The sequence below is a fragment of the Paramormyrops kingsleyae genome, chromosome 16, assembly GCF_048594095.1.
Source record: "Paramormyrops kingsleyae isolate MSU_618 chromosome 16, PKINGS_0.4, whole genome shotgun sequence".
Lineage (NCBI taxonomy): Eukaryota > Metazoa > Chordata > Actinopteri > Osteoglossiformes > Mormyridae > Paramormyrops > Paramormyrops kingsleyae.
The window spans coordinates 1,066,041-1,083,779 of NC_132812.1; the positions used below are offsets into that span (position 1 = coordinate 1,066,041).

Below are 17,739 nucleotides of genomic sequence, written 5' to 3' on the forward strand. Positions count from 1 at the left end.
GAGTTAATTCTTATGACCCATTTCAAATTTCACCGTAAGGGGGCAGATATACACTGCAATACAACAGCGTGAAATTCGTCGATGTTTAAAGGACCTCTCCGGCATTTTATATGACTTAAAATTACAGTACACTGATTAAAAAAAACTTGTATTTCATATCGGTATGTACAGATGGTGGAGGTTCTCGGCATGGGCTGGACAGCTGCACTCGAGACGGAAACAGGAAGCTGCTCTCAGCTACAGTAGTACCTCCGAGGCCAACGGGAACGTCATCTCCCTTAATTTAACAGACGTTACCTACTTTCCCTTTGTATTTTTGTTTCATAACAAGGTACTGCCTCCGGATTTTTAATGCAGAAGTTGTAGGGGAGGCACTTAGCAGAAAAGTTAAAAAGGGCTCCTTTTTGTTTTCTGTCCTGTCTTTAAGAGCAGACTTAACATAAACCACGATGTCTTTCTAAATACACGTTTCTGGGCCAGTGTTTTCCCGTCGGTACCATGGAGCACCCGGATAAGGTGGGGAAAGAGGCTACTGTGGACGTGCACTTTACCGATCTGCCCGATGCGCTCATCGCATGTAAAGTGGCCGAGGACGTTTTCGGTGATCCGCTGGTGAAGGTGAGTAACACGGGCACCGGAATACTCGGTGTCAGCTTTTCGAGAGAATACAGGAATGCTACGCCGCCATAACACGTTCAAGTGTGTGTGTGTGTGTGTGTGTGTGTGTGTGTGTGTGAGTGTGTACACACACACACACACACACACACACACACACACACATACACACACATATATATATATATATATATATATATATATATATATATATATATATATATATATATATGTGGGTGTGTGTGTGTATAAGCATGCATTTTATATATATATATGTATACATATATACATATATATGTGTTTGTGTGTACACACACACATATACTTGCACAGCAAGGCTGTAATTAAACGTGCACAGGCAAGACATTTGTTTTTATAATACGTTTTGAAACACACGTCATTCAAAGTGATTTACATAAAAGAAAAGCCAGTAATGGGAAAGTAAAAAACTACAAGTAAAAGACAAAAAAAATAAAAGTAACATAAAAGGCATCAATACTGATTAACAGTGCTAATCAAAGGAATAAAAATCGAATAAAATAGTTTTTAGCCTGATTATAAAAGTGGTAACATTTGATATATTCAAGACATAATTTTGGGTTAACCATTTGAGGGGTACGTTGAGGTCTCCACCCACTTAAGGGGCTCCAGGGGGTTGATTTTGATTTTTCGGGGGTTTAATTATCCCCTCTGGATAATTTACGCCCATGGATGTGTTACATAAGAACATAAGAACTATACAAACGAGAGGAGGCCATTCGGCCCATCGAGCTCGCTTGAGGAGAACTTAACAAATAGCTCAGAGTTGTTAAAATCTTATCTAGCTCTGATTTAAAGGAACCCAAGGATTCAGCTTGCACTACGTTATCAGGAAGACTATTCCATACTCTGACTACACGCTGTGTAAAGAAGTGCTTCCTTAAATCCAGTTTGAAATGTTCTCCCGCTAATTTCCACCTATGGCCACGAGTTCTTGTATTTGAACTAATGCTGAAATAACTATTCGGTTGAACAGCATCCAAACCTGTTAGAATCTTATAGACCTGGATCATGTCCCCCCTCAGTCTCCTTTGCTTGAGGCTGAACAGATTTAGCTCAAATAACCTTGGAATGGGCCGATCCATATAATTTCAGATCCAATACAATCCCAATTCAGATTCTGATACAAGATCTTTTTAGTTTTTTTTCGTTTAGTTTTTAATTTATATATACAATATAATTAATACTTTTTAACAAGTAAATACAAATGAAAAAGTCTGCCTAAAAATCTTTAATTAGACTACTAGAAACATACATAACGTACTGTTCCACCTCATTTGTACATCTTATTTTAAGCATTTTTGAGGCATTTTGTAGTTAAATTTGAGTGCCTTCCAAAATTCTACACTTTTTCTCCCACTGGATGGATGGCAACAGGGTCACTCTTCATTGTGATAGCACCCCTCATATATCATAAGCTGTAGTGAGTGCACAAAGCACCTCAGCATTAATAAAAATGATCAAATTTAATGTTTAAATGTGTTTTTCATGTGTCGTATCCTATGTTGCATTTTTCAAAACTGGGGGGAGGGGCAGTATTCAAATTTCGAAATAATGCCTCTGACACTGATATCTACGGTAGCTGATTAGTGTCGACGGACTACAATTTCAAAAAGCACTTACCCACGTGTTAAGTGGGTTTTAGGTGTGAACAGAAAAAAACCTCCACCTTATGCTTTGAGAGCAGTGTCATATAAGGACAAAAATGAGTCTGCTGGTGGACATAGCTGAGTGAATTGCTTTTGTGTGTCATGACAGCTTTATTTAACCTGTGCAGCAGATTAGGCATGCTTTGATTTTTGTCTTTATTTTGGAGACTTATGTTCTGAACGAAGAAAATGTCTATATAGGGTAGTTGTTGTATATTTGCAAACAAGGAACGAAGTCCACACATTGTTTCAATAAAACTGTTATATCTCACCTGTGGTTTTTATTCAAAACTACATTTAAGGCACTTAACAGAAAATAAAATGCATTGCTATTCTGCTTAAAAATACTGATACAGTTTTTGATATGTATCGCTCAGCTCTACTCAACATACAGAGGAGGAACATGCAGTTTCAAGTCAAAGTAAGGGAGATCCATTTTGTGTGTGTGTCAGCTGATTATGACTGCGATAATCTGATCATGGTGTTTACTTTTTAATAACAGGATTACATCGTCTACGTGATTAGCATTGCAATTGGGTTACATAAAAAATTTAATCGGGTTATCACATGTAAACATAGTCATACATAGCTAAAATGAACAAAAAACAGATCTTGCCACATGTGAGACATAACAATGATTATTCCCCTTCAAATTCCCCGTGAATCAGGGGATCTATTCAGGTACAGTGTTAACAACGTTTGCTTGCCCATACAACTGAATGAGTCCAGCTAAGTAAATTGATAATGGGAGTTTTTGGGAAATGCACCATGGCTTGATCATAGCTGTGATTCTGGGACTCTGTGCAACATCACAACTGAAGCTTTCACGTTGCTTATAGCCAGGGACAAATACTTCTGGCCTTTATTCAAAATCTTTAATGGAGCCCTGATTTTAATGCATGATAAACTGATATAAACAGTACTGTGTCATTCTGTATCTAATTTTGAAAATATATCAATATACCACCCAGCCCCCAGGTCCATGTAGCTGAATACTGCACAATCTTGATCAGCGGGTCGAATACTGCCCCCTGTGGCATGGAGCACTTCCGGTGGAGCAACACAATAAGGGAATACAACACATTTAAATAATAAATTAGCCTTTTCTAACGTTATTTTTTTGCACCTTAATGTTTTTTTCATTTTGTTAATATTTTTGCATTGTGTTAATATTGACATGCTTTGGGCTTTCAGGGTCACCGGACAAAACGGCCCAAGCTAGCAACTCCTAAATAATCCATTGTTTTTTTCATAATGTTGTCTTGCACAATTGTGTGCGCTTTGTTTAATGGGATTTTCCAACAGCGTCATTAACGTCAGCTACAGTAGAGGTACAGAAAAGGTGTCATGACTGAAGTAGAGCTGGGCGATATGGCCTAAAAATAAAATCTGATTTTTTTCACAATAAATCCAATTTTCGATTTTAATCGATTTTCCCCTCCCCTACTCAAATTCAAACTACAGATGACAAATAAATGGTTCAAAACAAGTTTTAACTTTATTTTATTTATATATTTTTTTACTTTAGAGTTAAAGTGCAATCTCACAAGCCAAAAAAGATGCTTGTAAGTGAGATGGCAGACCATGCCATTGTAAACACTTTTAGAAGCTTGTAAAAACTTTTAGCATGTTAATGAATGCTGGCTTTTTCACAGTATGTATGGGTACCATGTCTTTTGCAATATACATCGCGACAGCGTTTATCGCCTTCCACCGTGCCCCATTCTTATCATATGGCACACAGTTCGAAAACGTGTCAGGGACAGTTGCTTGCTTAACTTTGGATGTTGTGCTGGTGCTGCGGGTATTTTCATTTCGCTGGGAGCTGCACTTCTCCCACTCCGATGTGTGCTTCTGCTTTAGGTGCTGGAATAAACTTGTTGTGCTGTCTCCTTTGGTTGCAACAGTTTTTAATCAGACTTTGCAAGGAGGACTTGTTTGGTCTGTGTCCAACGGCGCAAAACCGAACCATTGCCATGTTGTTTGTGAATCCACTACAGTGTTTGGGTGCGCCGCGCTAATTTACCTGTGAAGAACAGTGCATTGCATTAGTTTCACTTTTGGTGCTCGCGTGTAAAATAAGTAATAAAATTGATTTTCATAAAAACACATCGTCCTGACCTGTAAATTCGAATTAATCGATAAAAACGATTTATCGCCCACCTCTAGACTGAAGTATTCCCAAACTTTGGAAGACCGCGTGCGAGCATTTTTTGTTGCGTATTTCTCCAGAGGCTCCAGAGCTCTGCTGGTAGACACTGCCATGTTGCCTCGTGTGCAGGCAGCAAATTTCCTTTTTGCAGGGTGGTAGGAGATGTCTCATTAATATTTATGAGAGAATTGCTACATGATTGGCCAGTGCATGCCTTACAAAATAGTGCGGTACTGCTGGCACCGGCAATATTAGACAAAACTATATTGGCCTTACAAAATAGTGTGGCACTGCTGGCACTGGTGATATTAGACAAAACTATATTGGAATTCAGTCTATAATTGATATAGTTTTAACGGTACCAGCAGTGAAACAACTAGCCAGCTTATTAGCTGAATAATTTTGTATTGTATTTGTATTGTAAATGGAAACCAGGTCCAATAAATAAAATATTGTAGCTCTAGAGTGGCGAAGAGGTCATCAGGTGAACAGTAAAGTTCACGCGATTCTTAAAAGGACAGTGTTAACGTGCTCCCGAGGGGAGATAATCTGGAGGTTTTAACAACTTTATTTTTCAAAGGTGCAACTTCATCCAGAACCAGACTAACCACTCTACTGAAGTCATGTGTGCCTTCATTGACATCTGTGCTAGACATGAAGTTTACATTTCTTACTGTATTAATAAATCATAGGGAAATACTATTGTTTAGGTGATGTGTCAGCATAATCTTCTCTGCCATAGTTAAAGAGGGTGGCTGAATCACAAAGGTCCAGGAGGGACAGGAAACTTTTGCTGAAAACATTAGTCTCTATATAAAATCACCATGTATTTTAATGTTAACTAACTTAATAACTAAGTCAGTAAGAAGTTACCCCAATTCAGTCAGAAATGAAGTGTGTGGTGCAGGTGGTCTGTATACTGTAAGAATATAGATGGGCGGGTCAGAATTAGAATTTGCGTTGCTATAAATATCGTAAAATCTTTTATAATTTTGTGTCCAACTTTTAACAGTGAGAGAAAAATAGCTGCCAGGCCTCCTCCATGCCCAGAGCCACTTGGTTTCTCTACAAAACTAAACCTTTCAGGTCAGGTTTCAACCAGAGGACTAGTGTCTGTGGGTCTGAACCAGTTTTGTATTGGAAAACACAGGTTTGCACTAGTGTCAAGCACCACGTCATTGACAAGAAGTGATTTGTTTGCTACAGAGCTAACATTCAATAATGAACATTTTATAGTTATGTTGTGGCTCATTTAAACTTAATATCAGTCCAACTGAGAAGATATCTGCACAGGAGCTCCCAGTGGAAAGTTTAGGTCTAAGTCTTGGTCTAATAATATTTAATCAATTCTTTCTAGGCTCACTCAGCTCTGTTTTTGCATAGTCGCTAGATTTAGGGGATACCATGTCATGGATCACCTGGGTCATAGCCAGACATGAGCTAAAGGTGAAAAAATAATCAGCCTTCAATTTAAGATTGCAAGGCTGACAGCTGACTGAGGGAATCACCCAGGCGTCAGCTAAAATGTTTGTTTTGGGATAACATAAATGATCCCCTTCAATTAGGATGGAGACCATCCTGTTTATAAAAGCCTGACCAGTCCCAAATGTCAACAAAAACAGTGTCTCTAACCAGTGGTGTAGGAGAAGTAGCTGCTACTATAAGTTACATCCCCACTATAGAGAATAATAATGTTATTCTTCTGTGTGTAATCTTTGAATTGTATTTTGTAATAACATTGTTATTTTTATTAGACAGTCATTATTATTAAATATAATTTCACATAATGAAAATGTGATTATTGAAATGATTCAAACTATATTTCACACTAAATTTCTGCTTTTCACCTTGTTGTATTTCTAAATGACGGTTTTCCATACCAACTTTTTATTTCATAATGCCTCTTTTCAAAATAAGTGTGCTCTGTCAATCACATTGAGGTGGAGGATGTAAGGGAGGTCTGTAGTTGGATGCATAGATTAGCAGAACAAACACAGGAACAAGCAGGGCTGTGGAGTCGGAGTCGAGGAGTCGGAGACAATTTTGGGTACCTGGAGTCGGAGTCGGCAAAAAGTTAACCGACTCCGACTCCTACTAAATTTAAATGGGAATTAAAAAAGTAAGTTGAAATGTCCCAATTCACAAACAGTCATAATGAACTACTTCTCTGCTGTAAGAATAAAGCCCAATGCATGCAGTGCATAATGTTACCACAAAACGAACATATCAAGTAACCATGAAGCATGCTTTTCATTGACTGTATGCGTCACTATATGGGATGTAATGCACAGGAAAGGTGCGGCACCGCTTTCCATTGTGTCGTGTTCCACTGTTACAGGGAACTGTGAACCTAGCCTAAAGCCCCTCATACATTTACAGATGCACTGCCGATTTTTTGGCCGTTCAACGAGTCATGACGCGTCAAACGCCTGAAAAATCATCTGGTGAAATTTGCAGATGACACCAAGGTGGGTGGTGTAGCAGATACTGAACTAGCGGCTCAGCAGCTACAGCGGGATCTTAATTTAATTAGTGACTGGGCTGACACCTGGCAGATGAAATTTAACATAGACAAATGTAAGGTACTCCATGTAGGGAGCAGAAATATAAAGTACAGGTATTTTATGGGACCTACTGAAATAAAGGTAGCTGATTATGAGAAAGACCTTGGTGTGTATGTTGATGCTTCCATGTCTCATTCTCGCCAGTGCGGGGAAGCAATAAAAAAGGCCAATAGGATGTTGGGGTATATCTCCAGGTGTGTGGAGTTTAAGTCAAGGGAGGTAATGCTAAGGTTATACAATTCCTTGGTGAGACCTCACCTAGAATATTGTGTGCAGGTTTGGTCACCATATCTTAAAAAGGACATAGCGGCCTTAGAAAAGGTGCAGCGTAGGGCCACAAGAATGATTCCTGGTCTTAGAGGAATGTCATACGAGGAAAGGTTATTTGAGCTAAATCTGTTCAGCCTCAAGCAAAGGAGACTGAGGGGGGACATGATCCAGGTCTATAAGATTCTAACAGGTTTGGATGCTGTTCAACCGAATAGTTACTTCAGCATTAGTTCAAATACAAGAACTCGTGGACATAGGTGGAAATTAGCAGGAGAACATTTCAAACTGGATTTAAGGAAGCACTTCTTTACACAGCGTGTAGTCAGAGTATGGAATAGTCTTCCTGATAACGTAGTGCAAGCTGAATCCTTGGGTTCCTTTAAATCAGAGCTAGATAAGATTTTAAGAACTCTGAGCTATTAGTTAAGTTCTCCCCAGACGAGCTTGATAGGCGGAATGGCCTCCTCTTGTTTGTAAATTTCTTATTCTCTTTTTACTCTGGTTCTGGTCACTGCAGGTATTAGTCCAGAGGTTGAGAATCATATCTAATGTAATCTGAGGCATTGGACAGTTTTGGTTTGTATTCGGGTGAATTGTGCAGTTAAATTGAAGGATCTCATCTAGGGCTGCCACTAACCACAATTTTTCTTTGGATTAATCTACGGGTGTCAAACTCCAGTCCTGGTGGGCCGGAGCCCTGCACATTTTTGGGTTTCCCCTCATTTAACACATCTGATTCAACTCCTTGTGCTAATTACCGCACAGCTCTTGAGCTGAATCATTTGTGGTGGAACAAGGAAAGAACTAAGCTACACAGGGCTCCGGCCCTCCTTGACTGCAGTTTGACACCCCTGGATTAATCTATCGACTTATTTACCAATTGGCCGATTAATCTAAATGATTAATTTTCCTCCAGAAAATCAAATAATTAATATAAATTAATTAATTAATTAAAGTAAATTTTATTTTGCCAACAACATACTGTATGTCATTATAGGGCTTTAGATAATGGATGCTGGCTTTTCAGCACTATACTGATCATGGCAGCCCTAATCTCAATTTATTGCATTTTCTGGATGCATTTGCTTAACTGAGAAATGGATGGATGGATGGATGGATGGATTTCACTTATGTGCTCCCTCCATCTGCAGGCCAGCTTTGAGGCCTTGTTCCGATCCTTCGACAGTGACGTCACGTTCCAGTTCTTCAGGAGTTTCCGGCGTGTGCAGATCAGGTTCAGCGATGCACTATTGGCAGCCCAGGTCCGTGCTAGGCTCCACAAGAGTGAATTCAACGGGAAGGAGATGCGGCTTTATTTTGCCCAGGTAACATTTGACACCCCCTGAAGTTCCTGGACTTTTCCGGTCTTTCTAAACGGCAACACACTGAACACTGAAGCTCACCTTAAGCTGTATCAGGGCTGATCCACAGAGTAGAAACATGATTAGTAGTATCCCTACTTCTGCAGGAATTTTCTAGAGCACCAAAGGGTACCATTTCTTACATAACCAAGTGGCTCATGGGATACTATAGAAATCCCTACACACTGCTGATTCCTGCACTTTGTGACAAAAACATTTTGATTTTAAAGAAAGAAAAAAAAAAAAGCTTTGACATCCATCCATTAACTTCCACTTATCCGAGGTCAGGTCGCAGGGGCAGCAGTCTCAGCAGGGAAACCCAGACTTCCCTCTCCCTGGCCACTTCTTCCAGCTCCTCTGGGGGAGGAAGGCGTTCCCAGGCCAGCCGAGAGACATAGTCCCTCCAGCATGTCCTGGGTCTTCCCAGTGGGACATGCCCGAACACCTCACCAGGGAGGCGTCCAGGAGGCATCCTAAGCAGCAGATACCCAAGCCACCTCATCTGGCTCCTCTCAATGCGGAGGAGCAGCGCCTCTACTCTGAGTCCCTCCCGAATGACAGTGCTCTTTACCCTATCTCTAAGGGAGAGCCCAGCCACTCTGCGGAGAAAACTCATTTTAGCTGCTTGCACTCACGATCTTGTTCTTTCGGTCACTACCCACAGCTCGTGACCATAGGTGAGGGTAGGAACGTAGATCGATTGGTAAATCGAGAGCTTTGCCTTTTGGCTCAGCTCTTTCTTCACCATGACAGACCAATGCAGCACCCACATCACTGCTGATGCCGCACTGATCCGCCTGTCAATCTCCCACTCCATTCTTCCCTCGTGAAAAAGACCCCGAGATACTTAAACTCCTCCACTTGGGGAAGGACCCCGATCCAGAGAGAGCACTCCACCCTTTTGTGGCTGAGGACCATGGTCTCGGATTTGGAGGTGCTGATTTTCATTCCAGCTGCTTCACACTCAGCTGCGAACTGTTCCAGTGAGAGCCGAAGGTCACGGTCTGATGAGGCCAACAGAACCACATCATGATAAAGGGCAGCCCTGGCGGAGTCCAACCCTCACCGGGAACGAGTCCGACTTACTGCCGGCAATGCGGACCAAGCTCTGACACCGGTTGTACAGGGACCGAACAGCCCTTATAAGGCAGTCCGGCACCCCATACCCCCAGAGCGCTCCCCACAGGACTCCCCGAGGGAAAAGTTTTGACAATTTTATAAAAATATTTCATCAGATGACTTATAGCAGGGATGGGCATCTTTACTCTTCATTTAGGCCATAAAATTTATTAACAGCTGTGATGTGTCCAGTCAGGTTTGTTGAGTGATTAGTTACTCTGGTATTGGCCCAACACCATCCATCCATCCATTTTCTCCCGCTTATCCGAGGTCGGGTCGCGGGGGCAGCAGTCTCAGCAGGGAAACCCAGACTTCCCTCTCCCCGGCCACTTCATCCAGCTCCTCTGGGGGAATCCCGAGGCGTTCCCAGGCCAGCCAAGAGACATAGTCCCTCCAGCATGTCCTGGGCCTTCCCCGGGGCCTCCTCCCAGTGGGACATGCCCGGAAGACCTCACCAGGGAGGCGCCCAGGAGGCATCCTAATCAGATGCCCGAGCCACCTCATCTGACTCCTCTCAATGCGGAGGAGCAGCGGCTCTACTCTGAGTCCCTCCCGAATGACCGAGCTCCTCACCCTATCTCTAAGGGAGAGCCCAGCCACCCTGCGGAGGAAACTCATTTCGGCCGCTTGCACTCGCGATCTCGTTCTTTCGGTCACTACCCACAGCTCGTGACCATAGGTGAGGGTAGGAACGTAGATCGACTGGTAAATCGAGAGCTTCGCCTTTTGGCTCAGCTCCTTCTTCACCATGACAGACCGATGCAGCGCCCGCATCACTGCGGACGCCGCACCGATCCGCCTGTCGACCTCCCGCTCCATCGTCCCCCTACTCGTGAACAAGACCCCGAGATACTTAAACTCCTCCACTTGGGGAAGGATCCCATCCCCGACCCGGAGAGAGCATTCTACCCTTTTCCGGCTGAGGACCATGGTCTCGGATTTGGAGGTGCTGATTCTCATCCCAGCCGCTTCACACTCGGCTGCGAACTGTCCCAGCGAGAGCCGAAGGTCACGGTCTGATGAAGCCAACAGGACCACATCATCTGCAAAAAGCAGAGACTTAATCCTGAGGTCACCAAACCGGACCCCCTCAACGCCCTGGCTGCGCCTAGAAATTCTGTCCATAAAAGTTATGAACAGAATCGGTGACAAAGGACAGCCCTGACGGAGTCCAACCCTCACCGGAAATAAGTCCGACTTATTGCCGCTCATGCGGACCAGACTCTGGCACCGGTCATACAGGGACCGAACAGCCCTTAAAAGGAAGCCCGGCACCCCATACTCCCGGAGCACCCCCCACAGGACTGCCCGAGGGACACGGTCGAATGCCTTCTCCAAGTCCACAAAACACATGTAGACTGGTTGGGCAAACTCCCATGAACCCTCCAGAACCCTGCGGAGAGTATAGAGCTGGTCCACTGTTCCACGGCCGGGGCGAAAACCACACTGCTCCTCTTGAATCCGAGGTTCGACAATCCGGCGGACCCTCCTCTCCAGAACCCCTGAATAGACCTTACCAGGGAGGCTGAGGAGTGTGATCCCCCTATAGTTGGAGCACACCCTCTGGTCCCCCTTCTTGAAGAGGGGGACCACCACCCCGGTCTGCCAGTCCAGAGGCACTGCCCCCGATGTCCACGCGATGCTGCAGATGCGTGTCAACCAAGACAGCCCTACAGCATCCAGAGCCTTCAGGAACTCTGGGCGGATCTCATCCACCCCCGGGGCTCGGCCACCGAGGAGCTTTTTAACCACCTCAGCGACCTCCGCCCCCGAGATAGGGGAGTCCACACCCAAGTCCCCATACTCTGCTTCCACATCGGAAGGCGTGTCGGTGGGATTGAGGAGGTCTTCGAAGTATTCCTTCCACCGACCCAAAACGTCCCGGGTTGAGGTCAGCAGCACCCCATCCCCACCATAAACAGTGTTGATGTTGCACCGCTTTCCCACCCGGAGCCGCCGGATGGTGGACCAGAATCGCCTCGAAGCCGTCCGGAAGTCGTTTTCCATGGCCTCACCAAACTCCTCCCAAACCCGAGTTTTTGCCTCAGCGACCGCCGAAGCCGCATCCCGCTTGGCCTGCCGGTACCCGTCAGCTGCCTCTGGAGTCCCACAGGCTAAATAGGCCCGATAGGACTCCTTCTTCAGCTTGACGGCATCCCTCACCACTGGTGTCCACCAGCGGGTTCGCGGATTGCCGCCGCGACAGGCACCGACTACCTTACGGCCACAGCTCCGGTCAGCCGCCTCCACAATGGAGGCACGGAACATGGCCCATTCGGACTCAATGTCCCCCGCCTCCCCCGGGACATGGGAAAAGTTCTGCCGGAGGTAGGAGTTGAAACTCCTCCTGACAGGGGATTCAGCCAGACGTTCCCAGCAGACCCTCACTATACGCTTGGGCCTGCCAGGCCTGGCCGGCTTCCTCCCCCACCAGCGGAGCCAACCCACCACCAGGTAGTGATCAGTTGACAGCTCCGCCCCTCTCTTCACCCGAGTGTCCAAGACATGCGGCCGCAAGTCCGACGACACGACTACAAAGTCGATCATCGAACTGCGGCCTAGGGTGTCCTGGTGCCAAGTGCACATATGAACACCCTTATGCCTGAACATGGTGTTCATTATGGACAATCCGTGGCGAGCACAGAAGTCCAACAACAGAACACCACTCGGGTTCAGATCGGGGGGGCCGTTCCTCCCAATCACGCCACTCCAGGTCTCACTGTCATTGCCCACGTGAGCATTGAAGTCCCCTAGCAGAACAAGAGAGTCCCCAGAAGGAATGCTCTCCAACACCCCTTCCAGAGACTCTAAAAAGGGTGGGTACTCTGAACTGCCGCTCGGCGCATAAGCGCAAACAACAGTCAGAACCCGTCCCCCCACCCGAAGGCGAAGGGAGGCTACCCTCTTGTCCACCGCGGTAAACCCCAATGTACAGGCGCCCAGCCAGGGGGCAATAAGTATGCCCACCCCCGCTCGGCGCCTCTCCCCGCAGGCAACTCCAGAGTGGATAAAAGGTCCAACCCCCTTCAAGGAGACTGGTTCCAGAGCCCAAGCCGTGCGTCGAGGTGAGCCCGACTATATCTAGCCGGAATTTCACAACCTCGCGCACCAGCTCAGGCTCCTTCCCCATCAGAGAGGTGACATTCCATGTCCCAAGAGCTAGCTTTTGCAGCCGAGGATCGGACCGCCAAGGTCCCCGCCTTTGGCCACTGCCCAGCTCACAATGCACCCGACCCCTATGGCCCCTCCTACGGGTGGTGAGCCCATTGGAAGGTGGACCCACGTGCCTTGTTCGGGCTGTGTGCAACTTAGCTCCTGGGATCACAGGAACACGCAAACCCCTCCACCACGATAAGGTGTCGGCTCCAGGAGGGGTTGGCCCAACACATGCAGGCAATATAAAATTGTACTGCAGCCATTTTTTATTGTATTTATTTATTTTATAATATAGTATGTTTATAACTGAACCCTACAGCTTTATGTGGTTAGGGTGCAGAATCAAGTGCATCGAATAACTCAAATACATAGGCACACTATATGTTAGCAAGAAATCAACAAATTGTTTGAAAATACTGCCAAAACAGTGCATACTGCAGAATTATGTAAAATGCACACAAGGGAGAAAGAATAAGCACAACATGAACTACATAAAGCGCATGAGCCATCTAAGTAGGCTTGGGCAGTATCTAATTTTGCTACCATAATACTGCCCAAGCCTACCAATCTCTAACCAAGAGATTTTAAAATGCAAATAATAGAATGCACAACAGAAAATGGAAAGAAGCACTGAAAACAGACATGGGTATTTGATCAGTAAGGTTTGGATGGCAGTCAACTTTGGAAAACTGTGCCACAGTGAAACATTAACAGCAGCTGTTGGGGAGCTGTGCATCACCAGACAGTGAGACCATAGCTTTACCCCTTGTGTTTTACATTTCTCCCAGTAACTGTTTCTAGCTCCTCCTAGTGGTCAGGCAACATCACACGATAGTATGTATTTGAAATTGTGTTTATTTCATTCTTTTGTAAATACCTACATACATTTCATATTTGTGCACAGCGAGCAGGCTGGAAAAAAGAGTGGAGGGGGCTAAATGTGGCCACCAGCTGCCCATATCTGACTTAGCTGAAAGGAACACAGTCATACTCTAACACAAAGCTGTCTTTAAATACACAGTGACAAAGAAAGTTAAGCACCCAGATGGAGTTGTGGAAATTAAATGAATCGGTATGTGATGAAAAGTCATGTGACTGTATTGCAATAATTATACCCACTGCTGGTCCCATGTCAGTAGGGTGTGCCACTGCCCCGGGCCTGAATACATGCAGTGATACAGTGCGGAAGGGAGTTGTACAGCTATTGTATCATCTCCTGTGGCAAGTTGGCCCACAGCTGTTGTAACTGGACCTCAAGATCCTGCAGATTGGCACTGAGTTGACATCCTAGCTCCTCCCAAACATGTTCAATTGGGGAAAGATTGGGGGACCTGGCTGGCCACGGGAGGACCTCAACATGACGCAGGCAGTCCATAGACACATGTTCCATGTGTACACGGGTGTTTTCTTGTTGAAAGACTGTACCAGGGTGCTGTCTCAGGAGGGGTAAGACATGCGGACGCAGGATATCACTGTCGTAGCATTGTGCCATCAGGATCCCCCGAATCACTACCAGAGATGACCTGAAGTCATACCCTATGGCTTCCCACACCATACAAGGAGTAATGCTGGTGTGTCTCTCCGAAACATTGGCAGGATTTGTCCTCTCCCCTCATCGAGAAATGGCACGGGATGACACAGGGTGTTGTAGAGTGTCCAAAACCAGTGTACGGATGGCAGGCGCAGATGTCTTGGGGTACTGCAATGCTTGGCACACAATATGACGATCCTTCCTTGGTGTGGTCTGTCTTGGGCGACCGGAACCTTCACAATGTGTGTGGGTACCCTCACATGCCCATTGGTTCCAACATCGGGTGACTATGACATCTGCATGCCCCATATGCTGGGCAATTGCACGACACGACCACCCGGCCTCATGCAAACCCATGATGGGACCCTTATCAAACTCTGGCAAGTGCTGGTAATGCTGTCTAATGCATCTACGAGGCATCCTCTGTGTCTGGTGACTAGACGTGCCAGCTCCTTGCAAATCGAATCATTTACATATTCATTGCTGGTCTGCACATGTACCAAATTACATCCAAATTGGGCCATTACTTCTGTGTGCTTAACTTTTTTTTGTCACTGAATATATATTCCACCTGAGTTATGTGTACATATGAGGTCCATATTCTTGCTAGTGTTGAGGAATGGTGAAGGGGGGGGGGGTGTCAGATTTAAATTATTTAAATCTCTTCCTCTCTTTCTATCCCACAAAGTCTGTACACATTGGGGGTCCCCGCCTGGAGCCCCCCAAGCCAGATAAGCAATTCCTCATTTCCCCTCCTGCGTCGCCCCCTGTGGGCTGGGAACAGGTACAGGACGCCACACCTGTCATCAACTACGACTTGCTGTGTGCCATCTCCAAGCTCGGCCCCGGTATGTGAGTATGCGTGCGAGCAGCATTGAAACACCACCCCGCCTATGCACTTACAGTACTAACAGTGCATCTGCTCCTTACAGGAGAGAAGTATGAGCTGCACACGGGCACACCCACAACACCCAGTGTAGTGGTGCATGTCTGCGAGAGTGAGCAGGACGGCTCTGGGGCCGAAGATGACAAGAGGGGCCAGCGTGTCCGACCCAAAATTGTTCAGACCCGACGGCCGGACTATGCCCCCCCACTACATTGAGGGCACACTGCACTATTATCTCTGCCAGCGGGGAGGTGGGGAGCATGTAAGCATGCAGTTTCTCAGCACTGCCGCCACTAGAGGATGTCTGAGCTTAAAGGTCCAGCTGAGACAGAAATGTCAATATCATCTTCACTGGGGTTTATTTGTCCTGAATCCCAGAGAGGCGAGAAGAGAGGATGGGTTTTATTTTTCATTTTTTCTTTTATCTTTCAGCTTTTGCATGCCTGCTGTAGGAATATTATGGACTGTACGTGGCCATAGTTTGTGCCAGGGGAAGGTTCAGCCCCAAATTTTGTGCATGGAGAAAACCTTGGTGTTTGTAGGCTTGGATACTTTTGACACGGGACAAAAAGACTCTGCACCAGCCTAGTGTTTCAGCATTACATGCAGTTTTTCCTCTTCATTTGGCTCAGGCTGTGTTGCTCTGTGTATGTAATTGAGTATATGTGTGTGTAGCATCCCGAGATTAGAAGAGAAGTTAGACCATTTTAATTAAAACAAATAAAGATAATTTGGATTTTAAATATTTATAGCATTAGCATTGATTTGAATCTTCAGTCTTCATTGAAAGCTATGCTAGAAGGTTTATTCCCAAAGGGCTCCATTGTTATTCCAGACTCAGTCTCACATTCAGCCAGAGGGGCTGTTCTCTCCGTGTATTGGCAGTTTGACAGTGTGGCCCGACTGTAGGGCATTACAGTGGGATGATTTCATGTGCCAAGGCCCATGCGCTTCTCTCTGACTGTTAGCTGATTATGCCGTTTGTTCCCTTCTTCACTTCATGCTGCCCCCCTCCGTCCTGCTGCTAACTGGCAGCAAGCCACTGTGTTCTCAGCTATCAGAGATATCAGTGAGCACACACCACATTGCCCTCTGCTGTGTGGATGAGGTGCTTTCTCTTTATGCTCTGCTCTGCCATGTGTGGAATGTCATACGAGGAAAGGTTAGTTGAGCTAAATCTGTTCAGCCTCAAGCAAAGGAGACTGAGGGGGGACATGATCCAGGTCTATAAGATTCTAACAGGTTTGGATGCTGTTCAACCGAATAGTTACTTCAGCATTAGTTCAAATACAAGAACTCGTGGCCATAGGTGGAAATTAGCGGGAGAACATTTCAAACTGGATTTAAGGAAGCACTTCTTTACACAGCGTGTAGTCAGAGTATGGAATAGTCTTCCTGATAACGTAGTGCAAGCTGAATCCTTGGGTTCCTTTAAATCAGAGCTAGATAAGATTTTAACAACTCTGAGCTATTAGTTAAGTTCTCCCCAAGCGAGCTCGATGGGCCGAATGGCCTCCTCTCGTTTGTATAGTTCTTATGTTCTTATGTTCTTATGTTCTTATGTGACATGACCCTTCCACACAACCAGGAAAAGTGAGCAGTTTGTCTACCCAGTGAATACTGAAGTTGGGGCAGAATTTCCCCCTGGGATCAATAAAATTCTATTTAATTCTGCCCTGCCCTCAATCTGTGACCTTTGACCTATTTTTAATGTCTTCTATTGTAGGTCTTTTGTCTGCTTGTCTTTTCTGTGTAAATTGCCTTGAAAACCTATGGAAGTAGGTTTGGTTGGCTAGTTCCAGCAGCTTTCATAATCGTAGTTCATAGTATTTTATTAACCTTACATTAAAAGCTCTCCAACATCCCTAGTTCATTACTGAGAAAACTAAATACCGGTAATTTTTTTGAACAGTGCTTTTGAAAAGAAGGCATCTGAAACTTCCCACTGATGCTGATTGTCCAACCAAATGTTACAGTGTAGCAGGTAGAATGGCCGTCTAGCAACATTAGGAGTATAAATGCTGCTGTACCCTTGAGTTAGGTGCTCCAGTACCTCACTGCATGAGTTGAAATGCTTTGGATAAAAGCAGTTTATAAGCAATTAAATTGTGGTCAAGTAACCTCATGTTATGGCAGAGTATAGCGATATGATGCTACGAGCCCTTGGGAGTTTTGCTGTAAATGGAGAGCGTTCCTGTGTATCTGAGATGTCTGCTATGCTGCCATCTTCTAGTTTCTGATCCGGAATTTTGTGGACCTTTTTTTTTTTTTCTTCACCACTTTGGCACTCTGCTATCCAGTATGGAATCCATATCAATCTGTTACCCCTATTTCAATGTGTGTTTCATTTCTGACTGCTCTGAGCTGTGTATTAAAAAGACTTGTGATTACCCTACC

General features: G+C 45.1%; 2 protein-coding genes across 3 annotated transcripts in view; one reads left to right on the plus strand and one right to left on the minus strand.

The window, feature by feature from the left end:
- Positions 1-17,739, minus strand: part of LOC111836461 (sodium/potassium-transporting ATPase subunit alpha-1) — a 173,562-nt gene that overhangs the window by 116,603 nt on the left and 39,220 nt on the right. The gene's annotated exons all lie outside the window — the stretch shown is intronic.
- Positions 103-17,737, plus strand: LOC111836463 (calcipressin-1-like). 2 transcript variants are annotated; one of them, XM_023797746.2, is made up of 4 exons: positions 103-618; positions 8,441-8,614; positions 15,241-15,304; positions 15,389-17,737. In XM_023797746.2, the coding sequence occupies exons 1-4, from the start codon at positions 499-501 to the stop codon at positions 15,556-15,558; spliced, it is 528 nt and encodes a 175-aa protein (XP_023653514.1). In that variant the 5' UTR covers positions 103-498; the 3' UTR covers positions 15,559-17,737. The 2 variants fall into 2 exon arrangements, with proteins under 2 accessions (XP_023653514.1, XP_023653513.1); XM_023797745.2 differs by having other exon boundaries at positions 170-618; positions 15,145-15,304.